Here is an 18404-nt window from a genome sequence, read left to right on the forward strand (position 1 = left end):
GAGGATGAGGAGGAAATTCAATGGTGAGATGAGCAAAGCCCAGAACCAAGGCATGAGTGTGGCTGGACAGCCCTAATGTGCTTAATTGTCCAAAAAGCTGAACTGTCAAACAGGTTTATGAGAAGGGACTAGAAAATAGAAGGCAGTGTAGCTGACAGGCTCAGAAAAGTGATTTTAAAAGCAGGGAACCATTGAAACAGCACGCAGCTGAGTCAGTAGGACATGAGTGGAACAACAACAGCTTCAAACCAGGGAAGAGGGGTGAGAAGGCAATAGGTAAAAAAAGAGGTATTTTGAGAAGGTGGCAGGAGTTTCTAAAGTAGATGAATTTCCCATCATTCTCAAAGAGTGGAGAGGATGGAGATGAGTTTTCAATCAGCCAGAGATGATGAGGTAACAATAGAGCAAACATGCATTTGTGAAAGTCCAGACAAAAGTTGGAATGACTCTTTAGTTGTCTCATTGAAACTGAGGGTTCTCTAGTGATGGGTGTTTTAACCTGTTTTAACAGGTCTCTCTGGGTTCAAGAATGATTATTGCAGGAAACCTATCTGATGAAAAGTGAGTGCACTTAATATTCTATCATCTTCTCTCAAATGATGTGTTTGTCCATTCTCTGGTGCTTCAAAAAACTGATCTGATGATGAAGTAACAGGACGTGCAGAGTGAGATCACTCCCAGAGAGTGGTTGGCCTATGGATACAACCCAGTCTTAAGCTTTTCTTGGGTGTTCCTCATCATAGTAGGTAACCTCTAGCTGTGGCAGGCAAAAAAAAAAAGAAACCTGTGAAGGCAAAAAGTTGACAGAGGAAAAATTAATTCCACCTCTGAAAAACATTCCCAGTCATCTCTCTCTCTCTGTTTTTCATATAAAAAATGATGTTTTGGAAACCAGGCAACACTAGAGCTGGAGAAAACATCAGGCAACAAAATTAAATATACACATCCATGAGACATTCACAACGAGAGATGGAGCAGTCAAATTTTCAACATTGATGTGAATTATTATACATTTTTGATGTGAATTATTATACATTTTCTAGACATGCTTATTGTTAAAGCATTGTCCAAAAGCTAATTTCAAAATGCAAACTTTGCTTCCTTTTGCCTCATGAAAAAATACAGCTTTAAACCAATTCAATTTGTTTAAATTCACAACAATGAACCTATTATATGCCAGATGTGTGACATATGTACATTTCTTAGTGGTAGAAGTCCAAACACAGATCTCCAACAGAAATGAGAATTGAAGTCTCAGCCCATACAGAAAAAAAAAGTGTGTTCTGAAAAGCCTGTTCCAGAAAATAATAGTTGCATGGAAAATGTACAAGCAGCACTCAAAGGGTTTAATTTCCCACTGTTTTGCATCTTGTATTTCAACTCCCCTTCCCCGGCTTTCTTAATTGTTTTCATCTTTTACCTTTGGGCTGGTGAGAAACTGTAGATACTTCTGCATACGCCCAGAGGACATGGTACTGAAAATCCATGTTGGGGTATGAGAGCCCTCAGCTTGCAGGCAGTGTTTAGGGCCTTGTTTTGCAAAGACAGCTTTGAATGTTGGTGCTCTGTGTGTGGACAAAGCCCTCACTCCATCCTACCTGACACTGAGCATCCCATGGCTCCTTTGTGTACACCCCCTCAGCCCCTTGCAATACCCCTCTCCCCCAAAGGGAAAGCAGCCACCTTGGAGGCAGCAACACACTCCAGCCTCTGAGAAGAGGGACAGGGAAGCAATGGGAAGCATAGTGGAGAGAATAGAAAAGAGACAGCAAAATATTGGAGGGAAAACACAGCGGGGAAGAGGGGAGTCCCCATCCCATGGGTGCTGGGGAGAGGAGCGAGCCCACTGACCTGCACCATAGGGAGCCACGGTAACCTCCTTGGCAAGCTCCTTCACAAAAGAATCAGAGCAGAGAGGAAGGGCAGAAAAGAGGTTTGAAAATCTCAAAAAGATGCCACGAACTGGAAGAAACATCTGCCAGAAACGCCAACACTCAAGTAGGAGAAGGCATCTGCCATGCATGGATGCTCTTCCACACCTCTGCATCCTTTTACTCCTTAGGGGAGAACTGTGGCTCATATGTTTTCACAACATATGCCACAACATATGTCAGTATGTCGTCAATGCTCTATGGATCATTATGATGTCACAGTGCAAACAGTGGTGGGAGCGGGATTTTTCAGATCTTTGTAGTAAATGACTAGAAACAGCTTAAAAGCATACTTATGAGGTGTTAGTGGTTAGGATCCTTCAGCCTGGAGATTTCATACCTTTTTTTTTTTTCACTTGTAGTAGTCACCTCTAGAGAGTATCCCATAGTAATATATACTATAACATAGGGGAGCTCTACATTCCTTTCAGAAATCCTGTGAATTGCTGCTTTGTCCTTGCCTAGACCTGAAATCCAGAGGACTAGGCAGTACTCTTTTGGAGATCCTCCATTACTGATGGATGAGAGGCAGACAACAGTCACATGGACTTTTCACCCGAGGGAATGTTCCTCAGTTGATCCTATGTGCCCCATGCCGTTCTTTCTGGTTTGTTGTTCTTAAAAACTATTTTCTTTCCTGACATACTTTTGTGGAAGAATCATAGGAATCCAATGCACTGGCAAATTGAAGCAGCTTCCAAGGCATTTTTAAGCAGAAGAAGGCTGGAGAGGAAGGTATATCTGAAAAAGACCTCAACTGTTTGCACAGCCCACCACAGCTCACAAGCCTAAGCACTATGGAGAATCTGTTCTGAAGAGCCTACCCGGGGGACATAGTTGGCACATAGTCAGCTTTTAAGGGGCTCAGATCCCATTTCAGCTTCAGAAAATAAGTAAATTCCTAAGAAGTACAAGACTCTGGCTTCTGATGTCTCTGGCCTTTTTGACCACATGGGCCAGGATGCAAAGAGCTTAGTGCTGAGTACATGAAAGCTGTATGACAGTGTGATGTGCTTAAAAAACTGTCCTCAAAACCCAGCTCATCCAACGTGTTCACAGCAGTGTGGCAGCTCCAGGCTCGGTCACTTCGGTCATCGATGCATCCAGTCCTCCTGAGGGTGGAACTACAGAGCAGCCCTGGCGCCGATGTTGCTGAGCCCTGTAGAAATAGGTATAGGAATGGAAACAATCTGCCTCTGCAGATGTCCTTTCCCTTCTTCAGACTTTCCTGGGCAGATTTTAGCTACTCAAGAACACATTGTAACTGAATTAGCTGAAGGGAAAAATCATAAAATTCATCCTTAAATGATCTTATAGTTCGCATGAGAAGAATGAGAAAAATAACATAGATTATGATTAAACTAATTAGAAGTCTCAGACTGGTTCATGTAGGTCATTTTTTGTTAAATAATAGTTAAATAGAGTTGGTTTGTATTTCTAATCAGACAGGGAGTTAGCATAGGGTGATAGGCCAGTAATATTTCCATTAGTGTCCTTTATGGTGTTCATGACTCTTTTTTACTAGACAGCACTTGAAATTTGTTTGTTTAATGTTTTCTTTTTCACATCCAGCCTGCTGGAGCATCCAGACCAATTTCATAGCCTGGACCTTTTCCATAGGCTGTACATTGACAGCGTATGGAAGTATTTCCATATACTTAATATGGCGATTTCATGTACAGTCATTGTAAGGGACAGTTATAGGACAAGACCTACCTTTTGTACATTAACAAGGTAGGTAACAATGCCCAAGTTATGTTTAAGCAGTAAAGCAGTTTTTCACTTGCTATAAAGGACAGGCAGATGCAAGTGAGGGTTTTCCACAACAAAGAAGTGTAAAAATTTTCCTTTTTAGCTGGTACCGCTCCTTTAGCAGTCTGGAGTTTGATGTGGTGCTGACTTTGCCTCCAGAAGAGATTAAAGCTGCAGTTCTAAGATTTCTCTCCAATCCTTCAAGAACTGCTCCAGCATGGGTCTTTTTCATGAGGTACAGCCCTTCAGGGACAGACCGCTCCACTGGGGGTTCCCCACAGGTTGCAGATCCTGCCAGAAAGCTCCTGCATGGGCTTTCCATGGCCTTCAGCTTCTTTTGGGGCATGTCTACCTGTTGTAGCATGGCTGTAGGGTGTACAGCTGCTCTAGCATGGTCCTCCATGAGCTGCAAGGGGACAACAAACTCCACCATGGTCTTTTCCACAGGCTGCAGGACAACCTCTGCTCTGGTACCTGGAGCACCTCCTCCCCTCCTTCTGCACTACTCTTGGTGTCTGCAGGACTGTTTTTCTCATTTGTTTTCTCAGTCCTCTGTCTCACAACCAATGCACTGGTTTTTTTACCCTTTCTTAAATATGCTACCACAGAGGGGCCAGCAGGCTTGCTTGATGGTCTCAGCTGTGCTCTGCAATGGGTCTGTGTTGGAGCTGGCTGGAACTAGTTGTCTCTGACATGGGGGCAGCCCTTGTCTTCTCAGAGGCCAAACCTGTAGCCCCCCGCTACCAAAACCACGATATAAACCTGACACACCACTTCATTGTGACAGACTGCCCCATGCACTTGTGTGCAGGAGTGCTCCAGCAACAGCAGCTCCTTAACTTCTGCCACTGATGTCAGAAGAGATGTAATGGTGCCACCTGCATTGGTTTGTGGCGGAGATCTAGCACAGAGCTGTTGCCCACCTAGCAGAGACACCTAGACCTCATGGGCCAGTCCTTAGATCCAATGTAGAGCAGAGAGCTGAATAAGATATTGCAAACCCGATATATTCTTTCACTTTTGAACATTATCTTCACTTTTGAACACTATCAAGCTGACTATAAACTAAACAAACAAAAAACCCAAACAAAGCTATTGTATCACACACCCCCCCTTTACAAACACTTTTGTGAAAAGTCCGTCATCGTTGTCCCTTTTCAGCTCCACAGGTGCTACCAGCAGCAGCACCAGACACATACATTTTCAGTCCTGGTCTATCTAGACTTGTGATAAAAAGGTTGGCGCTACCACTGGTCAAAACAAAAAACTCCCCCCAGATAATCTCAACAATGCTAGAGCAATACATGGGTGTCTTCAGAAGACATTATATATATAAAACTCAAGTACCAACCCACTGAGAGGCAGTTGTTTGTCTGTGGTGGAAACATGTGCCCACCTGTGACAACAAATAAGAGCTTTGGCTCTTATCCATGGCCAGTTATGGAGCAGACTAACACAGACCTAGACATGGACCGTTAACGTGGGGCACAGCAGTGAAAAAAAGAGACTATCTGATTGCAGTCTACTGTTTTATCAGCAGCTGAAGACTACACTATACAAATAGAATAAAAAGTGTAATACATTCATATTCTTGCTTAGGAAAAGAGGCCTGGTTATATTTGTATTGTGGTCTATATTATATAATTAGTGGCTGCTTAATTTGTACTGCTTTAATTTATCTGTAATAGTATTACTATGATTACTATTCTATGCACCTGTCTCTGTTGCTGCCTTGATCTCTACATGTGCTTTTAATGTTTATTTTACAAAAATTGGATCAAAAGCTCTCTGATGCTTGTCTTACTTGTTTGTACAATGCAGAGTAAAATGGAGATTGGTGCTTGTGCATGGTCACTGTGGAAGTAATACACTCAGAATTATACCTACTGTGTTTTAGAATATGTTTTGCCATAAAGAGTGCCATCAAACAAGACAGCCAGCATCAACATAGTCTTATTTTGTCACAATCAGGAGAAAGACATCTAGTAGCAGTTTTTTCTGGGGCATATCAGTATAAGAGGTTCTTCCAAGAATCATAAATGAGATAATTTTTAGAGAAAGAACAGTAATCGTTCACAATGCCACCAGAATAGTTCCTGGGTCATTTGTACCAAGACATCAGGATTCAGCCTTGTCTCTCTGAAATGTCTGTATTGGCAAAGATAATCTGCAAATGAAACATTTTCTGTCTTTTGAAAACTGGTGTCCACAATGTCTCCTTTCAAAATAAACCTGGGGAAGAATTACCGTTCTCCTCTGCTTTGACCAGCACTGTCAGGTCTGGTTCAACTGGAATTTTTGTGTGGTAGTTTCAAGCTTGTCAGATAAGATTCTTGACTGCTAGTGCTGAAAAGTCAAATAGTTCTCAAGAATCAGGTGACTTCTATCTTTGATGGCTAATGAGCAATTACCTGCCTGGATTTGCACAGAAGAAACTACAACAGCTGTATCTGAGAAAGTGTAAAGCACAAAAAGAATACAGTTCACTATCTGCTGCCGCCACATATAGTTTTAGTAGAAATCAAATGCATTGAAAAAAAATTTTTTGCCACATAACTAAGCACATGCAAGTGAACACATATATAGTGCAGAAGCCGTTTTTGCCTGGTATCTGTGTTGTAGGATTTTGGGAGATGTTTGCATCTTGTCTCAGAGACCTTGTCTCAGAGAAGGAATAAATCTAGATGCAGCTGAAAGCACCTTCCCATTGCTCTTTTAGGGACTGTTTAAAGAGTAAGAAGGGTGTGAGTGTGACTTCTAATGCAGGAATAAGGTCTGTGCAATTTTAGCATCCTACTGAATCCTCAAGGAACTGCAAAGGACAATGTCTCTGTAGATAGAATAGTAATGATTAGATAAAGAGTTTTATTTTTCTGGTTATTGCAATACACTCAGACATGGAGAAGAAAGTCCTTCCAGTTGGCACTAATATTCTGTAGGTACTTCAGGCAGCAAGCTACATGGAATGGAAAGTTATCGCTATTTGAAGTCTTGCATTTCCCTGGAAGGAAAAAGAATATAGAGAAAACACTGGTTCACATTCAATGTTGAATTAGACCAACACTTTAATCTTTTCCTTTTGGCCATTATTTGGCAAATTCTTCATTGGGAACAGTCAAGTTAAAGTCTGCAGGACAGAAATGTACCTTTTGGAACTAGCAAAAAGTATCTTTGGAGAATATGTTCCCTTTCGTGTGAAAATGCTTTTATAAGCAATTTGCAAAAGAGAGAAGCCTTTTCAAACCTGGGTATTGCTGGTAAGAGCAACACAACCCTCCACCCCACTGCTGCCCACAAGGGCTTTAGTTAACTCCAGGAATAAGCATACACAACAGCCTTTATAGAATGACTTTAGGAAATATGAATTCAAAAAAGTTCATGTAAGAAAGCCAAATCTACCTGAGCCTGTCCCAACAGCACACTGCCTCTGGCTTTGAGCCCTTCAGGCTTTAAAAAGTGTTCTGTGGATGGTTCCAGTTCAGGTTTCTGAAGGATGGGTCCTCACATCCCCTTGCCTTTGTGTATGCCTTTCCCCAATGTTCCCATTAACACAATTGCAGATCTGAGAGATGAAGAACAGCCCAAAGTAAGTAGCAAGTGTTCTGCTGTCTCATATTATTTGATGAAGTCTTTATCAATTGGAGTGAAAGTAAAGGAGAGACTGTCCTTATCTGGGTTTTGAGAAGACTGTACCTATCCAGTCTCTTTCAAAGAGCCTTTTAAATTCTGTACAAGCTCTTGCAACTCATTGTGAGCAGGTTACTGTTCTGTGAAGTGGATTACTTAGCCATATTTAGCAGTAAGTATCTAAGCTCTTGAGTAGTGGTTCTAGTACCTCTGGAAGGCAAGGGAGGCTCTCTGTGCTTCCCTATTCCCTGTAAATGCTTTGCCAGATACTGCAACAATTGATACTCCAGAAACAAGCCATTTACTTGAGTCACATCTCATAATTGCAAATGTCTTGTCATTGCTTTCTCCACAGTGCATCATTTCCCTATCTTTTCCAAAGGTACTGTTTTCTAGGGCTGCTACTCATGGTGTATGTCATCCTTAATATGTTTTTTCTTAACCCTCTTTACATGGTTTACCTGATTCCTCCTGCTCCTCCTTACCTCTATAAGGCAACTAAGGAAAACTATAGCAGCTTGTGAAAAGCCTACTGTGTTCTGCATGCCCCAAGGCAGAGGACATGCTGACAGCTGGGCCAGTGACAGAGATTACAGTAAAATGGACTTTGGTGCTGTTATTGGAGTTACTATTCTGGCCCATGCATGAGAGTTAGAAGCCTTTAGCCCTATATTACCTGCAGCTAAGTAGAATGGAGATATTGTAGCAGGGTGCAAAACTACCCTCTCCACACCACCATCTGCTGCAAGCTTTTGCAGTATCTAAGCCTTTATTTATTCCATAATTCGTTCTACTACTTCCACTAAGGTTATTATGGACAGGCATTAACACCCTTCACCGCGATTGACAAAGGTAATAAGAAATCTGGGGGGATCAGCAGGCAGCATTTTAGGAAAAGATGATTTTCATGGATGGCCTTGTAAGCACTTTTAAAAGTGCCTGCAGTGGCTCCTTAAAAGCAAACGACTGAAAAATGTGTGTGTATGTGTAGTTGATAAAAGTATTTAACCTGCAATTTTGAGCAACAAAAACCCCAAGTAGGCCATATGTATACAAAGGCTAGATACTTGTATTCTTATGTTTTCTTGGGATGAGTTTTTACTGATTGTGTTCTGCCACCTAGTGATCCGAGAAAGGAACAATTCTGGCACCCCTGTGGTGATGTCTGAAGTCAAAACAAAGGTGATCAAGAGTAAAAGCAGCAGATGCAGAAAGTGAGATGTGAGTAGTGCTACTGTAAATTCATGGAGTACTCAGAAGAAGAAACGTTGAAAGGAGGGAAGCAAGAGGCTTGGGAATACAACAGTAACCTGGTAAATGAAGCCTGACCTGAAATCTCAGTCTGGGCTCTGCTGTGGTTTTATTACAGCAGTCAAGGTAGCACAAGGAGTGAACTGATAGCTCTGAGGGAGTTCTGCAAGTTTTCCTAGGTGGTTTCAGGTCAAGCTAGATACTGCAATCACTTATGCAAGGATTTACTTATGCATAATACTGAGAGTACCTCAGTTGACTTCAGCTGAGCTCTTTGCAAGAATGATGTGGACCTGCAAGGACAAATTCCTTTTTTGAAATTCCTGGGCATGATTATTCAAAAAACTGTGGTGGCTGGATGTCTTTTGTGTGGTATTCATGAATTCAAAGAGAGAAAGGCTTTTCTTCAGTGGCTTCTTGGGGAAGTACCTGTAACACAGAAATGATTCAGGATAAAGAGCTAATAGACTTTGGAGTCTTTCCCTGTGTAATAATTGGTGAAATATGTCCAAACAGCCCAATAGAGTCAAATGAGACTTTTGTAGAACAAGCTCAATCAGCAGTTAAGGATACTTGGAATATTTGGTGCCACAGAGATAATAAAGCAACTATGGAAGGTAGCTGCAGCAGTGCGATATAAGAGCAGTCATTTGGTACGGGCACCAAATTTTTGTGTTGCTGCTGTTATTTGACCTCAGATGCTACAGCAGTGCAACAGCATTTCTTTAGAAGGGGTGAAATAGCATTGGTATGAAACTATCTGCAGTCTTCTTCCTTTATTTGAACCAGAGCTGTTAGTTTAGGAAAAGTGCCAGAAAAGTGCCTCTGCCAGAAACTAGGCATGTAATGCACAGTTCCTCACTACTGTTCAGCACAGAATTAGGCTGGAGGGAGCTCCCTGGTGTATAATCCCACAACTACAAAAGTCCTGCTCTCCCATTTCTCCTGTCTAACGATTTTTGCTGTACTGCAACTGCTAACAACACCCCCAGGCTACTGCTTCATTTTACAGGTCAGGAACAGAGACATCACAGAACTGAGAAACTTTCCCAGGTACACAAAAGTTTCCCAAGTTTGCCTGTGGCAAAACTCACAACTGGGCACAAATCCAGGTTTATTATCCTATTTATTACACATGGACCCATTCTTTCTAACATGGGGACTCCAAATGTTGCAATGAAATTATTGCTGACGTAGGAACACTTCCCTCGCATGTGGAAGAGAAGTAAGCAATAAGACACAAATATAATATTTCTTACATATATTTAATCCTGGAAACGTGCAAGATTTTGCATGTAAAAACTCAAGATTTTCTCATTTCATCTAGGCAAACATGGTCCTGAACTACCACCTGTACTTGCTACCACAGAACATGCAGCAGTCTCCTGTAGGGTGCTCCCATCTCCCTGACATTTCTAGCACCTGACATCAAAGGCCCCAATCAATATAGCAAAAAGAAAATATCTGTTTTCACTATGGCAACCCATGCTTTCTGATCAATGCCTTTTGAGGTAATGCACTGGTTGCTATAGAGAATCCCTATGCTGCAGAATGCCATAGCAACAAGAAAATGCTTTGATTTGTTTCTGAATATTCTCACGTTTCAGATTCAGAGCTCCAGAAGGCAAAACAGAAGCATGTGTACAGTTGCACTGGTTGTTATCCAACATTGTATTCATTGAAGTACTTCCATTGGCTCCTGTGTACTGACTGACTTAAAAACCAGTTTGAAATCAGAATCAAATCCAAGGAAACTGTTGTCTGATTTACACTGGTATAAGTGTATGGTAACTCCAGCTTCAGTGAAGATCCCCCAAGTTTAGACTGATGTAAACCAGAGGAGAATTTGATTCAGCCTCTCAAACGTGAAAGTTTTGAAACCTGCCACTTGTTTTTATGTCTGATATCAGGTAACAGCTTAGAATAGCAGCAGACCCACTTATCCTTTCAGCCTGCTTGCAGAGTCCAGGTGGTGTTGCACGGGTGAATGGTGCCCCCAAACTCCGAACTTGGGGCCTCACACCAGTTGCTCCCAGGGCACGTCCACCTGTGCTGCTGGCTGCCAAGCAGGGCTCCCTGCTCCCCATGCCACGTACCTCACAGCGGGGGAGAGCTTCCCCTGCCCTGCACCAATGCCCCTAACACAGCTTTGCCTTCTACCACCACGGATGGGGCTGAGGTTCAGAGCTGCCTTCCCAGCTACAGGCCACTGCTGAGCAACATGCTTGAGTGGCTTTAAAGCTGCCTGTATGTAGTTGAAATCTGGAGCTCTGCTAGTGAGCCAAAGACTCACAAAGTTTGGGAGCCATGGATTTATGGCACTGCGCAGTGGGAAGCTGTCTAGGCACTGTGGAGCAAAACCCATTTCAGTCTGCAGAAGAAAAGAACTGGTATTCATAGTCTGCCTCTTCAGCAGCTTGCCTTTCTCCACTCATATCTTTTGTGAGAAAGAGGATACCTGGTTTGGAGAACACTTACTTGGCTCCATAACTTGCTGTGTATGAATTGCCTTTTTGACACAGTCAGTTATTCACATTTCACAAAGTTATATAGGTTGCAAGTGCTGCTGCGGTATGTAGAATTGGAAAAGGAGTTTGTTTCTGGAAATGTTCTTGTTTTTTCCAACTGCCTCTCAGCCAATTAAAATAGAAATATTCCTGTTCCCTACCAGCCTTGCCTCATTTACATATTTCAGTGCTTTACTAGATGGGGGCCACAGAGAATTTGTCTTACATTAAGGATAGTTTTCTTTGATTGTATATGCTCTGAGCACAATAAGGGCTACACAGTATGTTTCCTGGAACTGTTGTGCACTGAACTGTATAAAACATTTCCTGGAATTATTACCGGTGATTTTTAGTGACTAACTAACACCCTGTGAACGCTACAGTACAAAGCTCCACAAGGCTGTTAGGTACGTACTGACATCCAGTGGGTAGCTTCTGAGGGTGACAGATTGAGTCACGCCACCTGCGCTTCATTAACTTGTCATCTGCATTAGTGACAACCTACTGTGCGCCACCATGTCAGCAACTGTGAAACAATGGGGATACCTCCACATATGCTTTATCTGTTATTTAATCCATTGTTTCCAAAATGTTAGCATAGATCTTTTGTACAAGTATAGAGTGCTAGCAAGCATCTGATTAAATCAAATGTTTCTTCTCAGGTCTGTGTTGCAGGTTCATTGTTGCTGGCAATCATGTTGTCGGAAAAGTGTTCCTGGGTGCTGATAGCTCAGGGTCCAATCTGCCAGGTTAACCCCGAACAGCTGAAACATGGAGTTCCCTTTCTGTGTCGAGAGAGACATGAAGACCTCTACACGATACTCCTAGCACCATCACAAGATCAGAGGGAAAATTCACCTGGAAGCATGCTGCACTTGTCAGCAATCCCCTCCTGCTTTCGCTGCTTTTATTTTGGCTACATTTAGGATGCAGCATCCCATGTATATCAACTTTTGATTAAACCGTCAGCAGACCCGGTGGGCAATCTCTTTCTCCAGGTGTAGGTAAGGCAAAGTCACATACCCTCTGCTAAAATTACCTTCCACGTAATCCTGCTATAGAGGAGTCCTAAAAAGAAAAGAAACACACCACATTTCTTCTGTGAGAGGAAGGTTGCTGCCTCAGCCTATATGAGAGGATTTTTTAGAAGTGTACGCTTGGTTGTCTTTACTAGCCAGAGTAACCCTTTTAACCAGCTTACAGTTGCAGAAATGGGAAGAGCAGCCATTTCAAAATGCTAATAGTAAGCAGAGTGTGCTAGGGAGCAGCAAGGAGGGAGAGTGCTAGTGATGACTTGTAGATGGAGTGTGTGGGGTGTGTTCTGCTTGACAGTGAGAGTTCATGTTTCTGATTAATTTCCCTTGAAAGAACATACTTGTCTATTTCAGACTCTAAACTTATCTGAAAGCTAAACCCTGCTATAACCAGGATGCTGGCTAAAAATTGTGGACCAAACCCATGCAGTTTCTTTAGGACAGGTTTGCATAAAATATTTGAGCATGTATCTGCCATAATCAGGATTAGCAACATTCTTTAAAAGCACTGAAAGCTGGGGTTGACGTGCAGTCTGCTAAATCTAGGTGGATGAGGCTGAAGAGAAACACTTAACAATGTTAAACCTATGATAAAAATCACAAGTAGTATTAAAACCGGCTTTTATAACTTTTCAGAGGATTAAGTTAATAAAGTGAGTTTTACAGGAAACTAGCATCTTTTATAATAAGTCCAAATAAATACCCCGTGAAAATAGCTGTACTGGCAGCTGTCTAAGTTTATGGATCTGAATTTACCAGAACAGATTCTGTAATAATTTATTGTTTTATCAGAATAGACTTGTTCATTTCCATCTGCACAAGTTTTATTTGGAGGGTATGTCAGGAATTTATGATGTTGCTGTACTTCAGTTTTTAGCTTTTTTTTCCCAGGCTTTTGTATTAACAATGTAATGGGATACGAATATATAGATCACAATATTTTGCAAAACAATCTGCAAAGAACTTTTTTGGTTTGATGCCTTAAAACATAGCAGACTTTCCTCTCCAAGAGGATCTTCTAGAGGTCTTCAAGCTCCATCAACGTTGCTTTTGCAGGGAGATTGTGACCTGATTTTACCCACATTTGATTTGCAGCACAGCTCTGTTGCTTCTGGTAGGAGCACTGCTCTGACTTCCTGGTCAGTGACTCCGGGATCAATTCTCACAACTGTTGACAACAAAGATTGTGAAGAATCGATACAGGAGACTTCCCTTGGCGTTTGGACATTTCCATTCATATGAGTTACCTCTCAACACAGACCAACCTCCTGGATAAAGGTGTGGCCTGGATACCTCTGCGGGCAGAAGGAAGGGGACTGGGGTGCACAGTGGCTAGTCCCTGATCTGGGGGCTTCAGTGACCAAGCTGGTGAGGTGCACCACATGTGAGCAGCTCAGTTCACATGCAGCCATAGTCACCAGAAGAAATACACAGAGATTTCTGAGAACAGAGTAATTTATCTTTCTGCAGTAAAAACACTTCTTCGGTATCAAAAAGAGCAGAAATATTATCAGGAATGGATGGTAAGTCTAAATATTATTTCTAGTTCACAACTTTCTGTAAGTGGCAGTCAGATCCTCTGAATCTGACTTTCTTCTTGGCTATAGCAGTTTAATTCTACAGAATCATCAGTTTCAGGGTAGAAATGAAATCAGGAGAATCAGGCTCAGAAATGTTCTGATCTGTAATGGGAGAAGAGATCTGCAGCAAAAGGTTTCTTGCATTTATCCCAGTTCAATCTATGAGTTATTCCAAGCAAGTCAGAGGAATTGGGCTGGTAAGAGATGGAAAATAATGGTTGAGTGGGGAGGCTTCACACTTGTGGAAAAGGATATTTTTTATTACATTTCTACCAAGGAACACAGCTCTTATTTATGATCTATTCCTGTCTTCCTCACCTGTGCCCCCCCAATTAAGGTTTAATCCAAGTGCAATGAAAAGCAGGCTGATCCAGTATTTGGCAACATCCTTTCCAGGAACTCAGGCTGTAGTTTCCTCCAGGGAAGATCTCCTGTGAATTATTTACACTGGGGAAGGAGGTAAAAGCAGAAATGAGATAGAGTCCTTTTGTCTTATGGGAACATATATGTGTGGGTGTGTGTGTATGTATATACACACACACATATGTAGTGTATATATATATACACACCCACAGATGCACACACACATGCGCATGCACTCACACACACACTCTCTCCAAAGCAATTTTAAATATATTAAAATTTTCATGAGACATGAAACAGAGAGAAGACTTTCCAAACACCAACCATGTGCCATGACCAGATGTTCTCCCTTTTTATTAGGGTGATGCCTGGTTTGCTGTATAAAGTCCTCATGCCTTGAATGTATCTACCTAAATCATGAAATGAGTGCCGGTTTCACTTCACTATTCAAGATTTTTGCATCTTTGAAGAATTTGTTCAGCATTGATTCTGGTGAAAAAAGAGCAAGTTCTCGTCTTTGTAGTGACCTAGTAGAGTTAAAATTAGTGTAATGAAGAAAAGTAGGAGTGATGAAGAGAGATGAATGAATTAGTGTGCAAAGAAGTTTTTGACACTGGTTCAGTGTTATGACAGACTTGTTTGGAACATCAGGTTGCCAGAGCAGAAATTCCTTGCAGTGATATGCAAGTGCTGATGTTCAGGCAGAAGGTCGTGGCCTTGATACCAAAATGAATCATTTTTTTAAATTACATTTTTGTGAATAGTTGATATCTAAAAATGTTACCATAAAAATAAGGCCACCTTACATATTGTATGTGCCCATATTTGAAGCTACATTTTATGCCAAGGCATGGAAGGAAGAAATATAATGTGTCAAAAGAATAATACAGGAAAAAAAATTCACCTGAAGTTCGAATTGGAATTTTTATTCCAAACTTGAGGAATTAAGTTTCATAAGAAGTTTCAAGTTGCCACAAGTCTTAATACTAAGAAGAGGTAACAAGATACCTCTCTACTACACATACAAAAAATCTGTTTTACTTAAGAGGGGGATGTGAAGGTAGATTCAGTGAAATCAAAACAATTCTGAAAAATTTCTCTATTTGAGGATTTTGTGAACAGAATTCTTACAGCAACATCACTATTGCATTTTATGTTTTTGTTGTAGACAAGTGCTCAATCTTAGAGCATTGTCTTTGCTAAAACAAATGTGAATAGAAAGATTAAGTTCTATTTTCAATAGCATGGAAAACAGATGAATTAGAGTATTTGTTTCTAAAGCAATTAGTTGTGAAAATGGAAAAAAAAAAGCAGCACATTAGGACAAATTTAAAAAGTTCTTGCCATAATTGAAGTACATAGACCTTTGGTTCTTTGTGAGATAGTGTTAAGTATGTCTGAATATATTCCTTATTTAATACCATTATTTCTTTCTTCTCTATCTTAGATAGAGAATTATGAAATACTATTTACCTCAGAATATTTTTGTATTTTAAATGTGTGTAAAGTTTTCTATGTAAACAGGCATAACTACAGTTATCTTTAGCCAGATTCATAGACAGCAGAAGGAAAAGCTCCTGGCTATTTTCAGCTAGTTATCCTCAGAGACTAATGTTAACATTATGTTAGTTGAAACATTTTATTTATTTTTTGTTAATATTTGAGATTAGTCTGAGCTAGACCACTAAATCTTTATATGATAGTCTATCATTAGCCTTTGGGAAGCTCAGGTTTGGACAAAGATGTTTTGAGTTCTCTGTTGGTTCTGTTTGTGTTTGGCATGTAACAGAGAAATGCCCAAGCAAAGGAAAACAATTCAGCAGCGTTAAAATATTAATTTTTTTTTAAAGACACAAGTTCATGGAAAGCTGGTGCCTAAGAAAAAAAGCCAAATAAAAAAGTAAAATTGTGTTTTCAAAGAATATGTGAAGTCCCTAAATTACGCTGACAGAAGGATAAAGGGCTCCTCAGTACCTGGTGAAGAGTTGCTGGCAGCATTCAACTAACTCTGTGCTGTTGGCAGGGAAATCTGTGGAGTTGAAGGCATTCCCTAGTAAGATGTGGCAAGGAACTTCCAGAACAGGGACAGTCAGCATTCCTGTGAAGTAACAATTTTCTTAATGAGTAATGAAGAGGAAGATAAGACTTGGGGATGTCAGTCACTGGGGCATGGCCAGATGAAACATTCTGGCTGATATGAAATCACTCTTTGAGATGGTTCTGTAAAGGTGAAAGATTAAAATCCCTGAACTGTGGGATTTTTAAAAAATCCTAGTAATTTTACAGAACTGGATTAACGAGTGACCACAAATATATATTTTTTTTTACATGTAGAAATTAGAGTATGGTAACCTGTTATACTTAGAACGGACTGTTTTTCTGCCCCTTTTAATGCTACTAAAAAAGTATGCTAGTGGCTTTCTCATTGCTGGGCCAGCATCCTTTCATTAAGTAAGATGGAGCTATGCTCCATTTATATCAGTGCAAGTACGGGACCTTTTATTTTAAATTAAGGTAGTTATGATTTATTTATCTTTGCTTTGCTAGATGTTCTCCAAAATTTCCTATGAATAGTAATGACAGCATTCATTGCAGTAACAGAGACACAAAAATATGAAAGTGACAGCTCCTTCTTGTAAGTAGTATTGTGAAGCCGGACACATTTTTAATATGTTCTTACAACTGGGGTAGTAGAAATTGCTTAGCTCTTTTACCTTCTTCTGGGCATAAGGAAAGCATTTGTCATGGCAGGAGTGGGTGGAATGTAATTTTCTTTCCAAAGCAGATTTTATTATTTTGGAAAGATTGCCCAGTGGCTGTTCACAATTTTATTCTTAAGGCCAGGATTGTGAAATTACATATTTTAGTAAGACTTCCTGATTCGTCAGTTATACAGGGTATTGTAACATATTAAAATATTATGGAGGGCTGTGAGAAAAATGAAGTTTCAAGTGTACTACTTCTACAACCTTCAGAAAATAGTGTGGGCTTATCCTTAAGATGTGTATGTTTCTGTAGCTTCAGTGAACACAAAAGAATAGGTAGGGAAGCTGTGGTAAACACAGATATGCTGTTTTCAGCTACATAAAACACCAAGGTCTTTCTTCACTGGAGTGTTTTAACCTTCATCATGCAATTCTGTGTATCATATGCTCAGAAAAGAAAGCTGGGAAAGGTATTGTTAGATACTGGGGATAAATTTTACCTGCTGAATCGTATCTGATCAATTAATTAATCTTTTGAATCTTTAATGTTCTTTTTAATTTCCTCCCAAAAGTGGATGTTGCATTGTGACTCTTTACTCAGCTTGAAGGTGAGATTTTGAAAATAAGGATCTACTGCTGAGTCCCACCTTAGGACAGTTCCGTTAACTTAAATATTCTGTGGGAATCCTATCAGCCCAAAATATCAATTCAACATTAAGGCAAAAAGTTGTTCAGCTTCTCCCTTGCTCCTTCTCTGTTACACCCTCCTTTCATTCCACTTCTCCATTTCTGCTCCATAATTACTTTTGTATTTCTGTAGCCAGCAGTGCGGAGGAGGGTTTGTAACTCATCTATAACTTGCTTTGTTCATGAGTCATGTGTTACACACAGACTAACAAAAAAAGAAAAAAAAAAGTGAGAGATAAGACATAATGGAAGAAAAAAGAATAAGCCTTTTCATATTTCAGTTTTCTGGAACTTTTCATTGCATGTTGACTTTTGATCCTGCCAAACCCGAGAACATGAGCGTTGGAACCACAGGAGTTGCCCAGCTGTGTCTGTTGTACCGAGGCGAGCCACCCTGTGGTCACTGACTGTAAGAGTCACCGAATTTGGGTACGGTACCTGCAACACAGGCTGTCATGAAACAGGCGACAGTTCCCGCAATCATTGCCCTGAAAGCACCACCAGCTATTTCCTTTTTTTTTGAGGGAGCAATGCTTGCTAGGAAGAAAATTAAAGTGTGTGTCAAACATAAATACATATAGATATGAAGAAGATGAACCTGTCAGGTCTCCCACTACGAGAGGAAATTCCCACCCTGCACTATGGACCAGGAGAAACAAGGAGGGAAAATGAGACATTTTTAGTGGACCATTTGAAGGCGTAGTGTCAATGTTGGCTCTTTTTGTTAAGAAGGTGGCTTGTGTATAAAATAGTGACTTCTGTTTGCCTTGGCAGCTTATACATCTCTGCTGGCAGTTGGCAGCTTCCAGGTGCAAACCCTGGGCACGGCAGCGGGCTCTGGCCCCACGTCTGGGTCCTGCTCCTCCATGCTGCCCCACCTGGGCTCCAGGGTAAAGGTGGCCACCAGCAATTCTGGCTGCCTGGTGGGGAACCCAGGTGGTTTTTCCATTTTTCTTTCTCCCTCCAG

At 40.9% G+C, this 18404-nt stretch overlaps 1 protein-coding gene across 1 annotated transcript in view; it reads right to left on the reverse strand.

The window, feature by feature from the left end:
- Positions 1-14014: 14014 nt before the first annotated feature.
- The window catches only part of SLC28A3 (solute carrier family 28 member 3), a 43228-nt gene continuing 38838 nt past the window's right edge, over positions 14015-18404 (reverse strand). Inside the window, 3 exon segments of the mRNA XM_009649183.1 lie at positions 14015-14129; positions 16020-16143; positions 17876-17974. Coding sequence (XP_009647478.1) covers positions 14015-14129; positions 16020-16143; positions 17876-17974 — 338 coding nt within the window.

The sequence above is a fragment of the Egretta garzetta genome, unplaced genomic scaffold, assembly GCF_000687185.1.
Source record: "Egretta garzetta isolate BGI_Z169 unplaced genomic scaffold, ASM68718v1 scaffold41, whole genome shotgun sequence".
NCBI classification, from domain to species: Eukaryota; Metazoa; Chordata; class Aves; order Pelecaniformes; family Ardeidae; genus Egretta; species Egretta garzetta.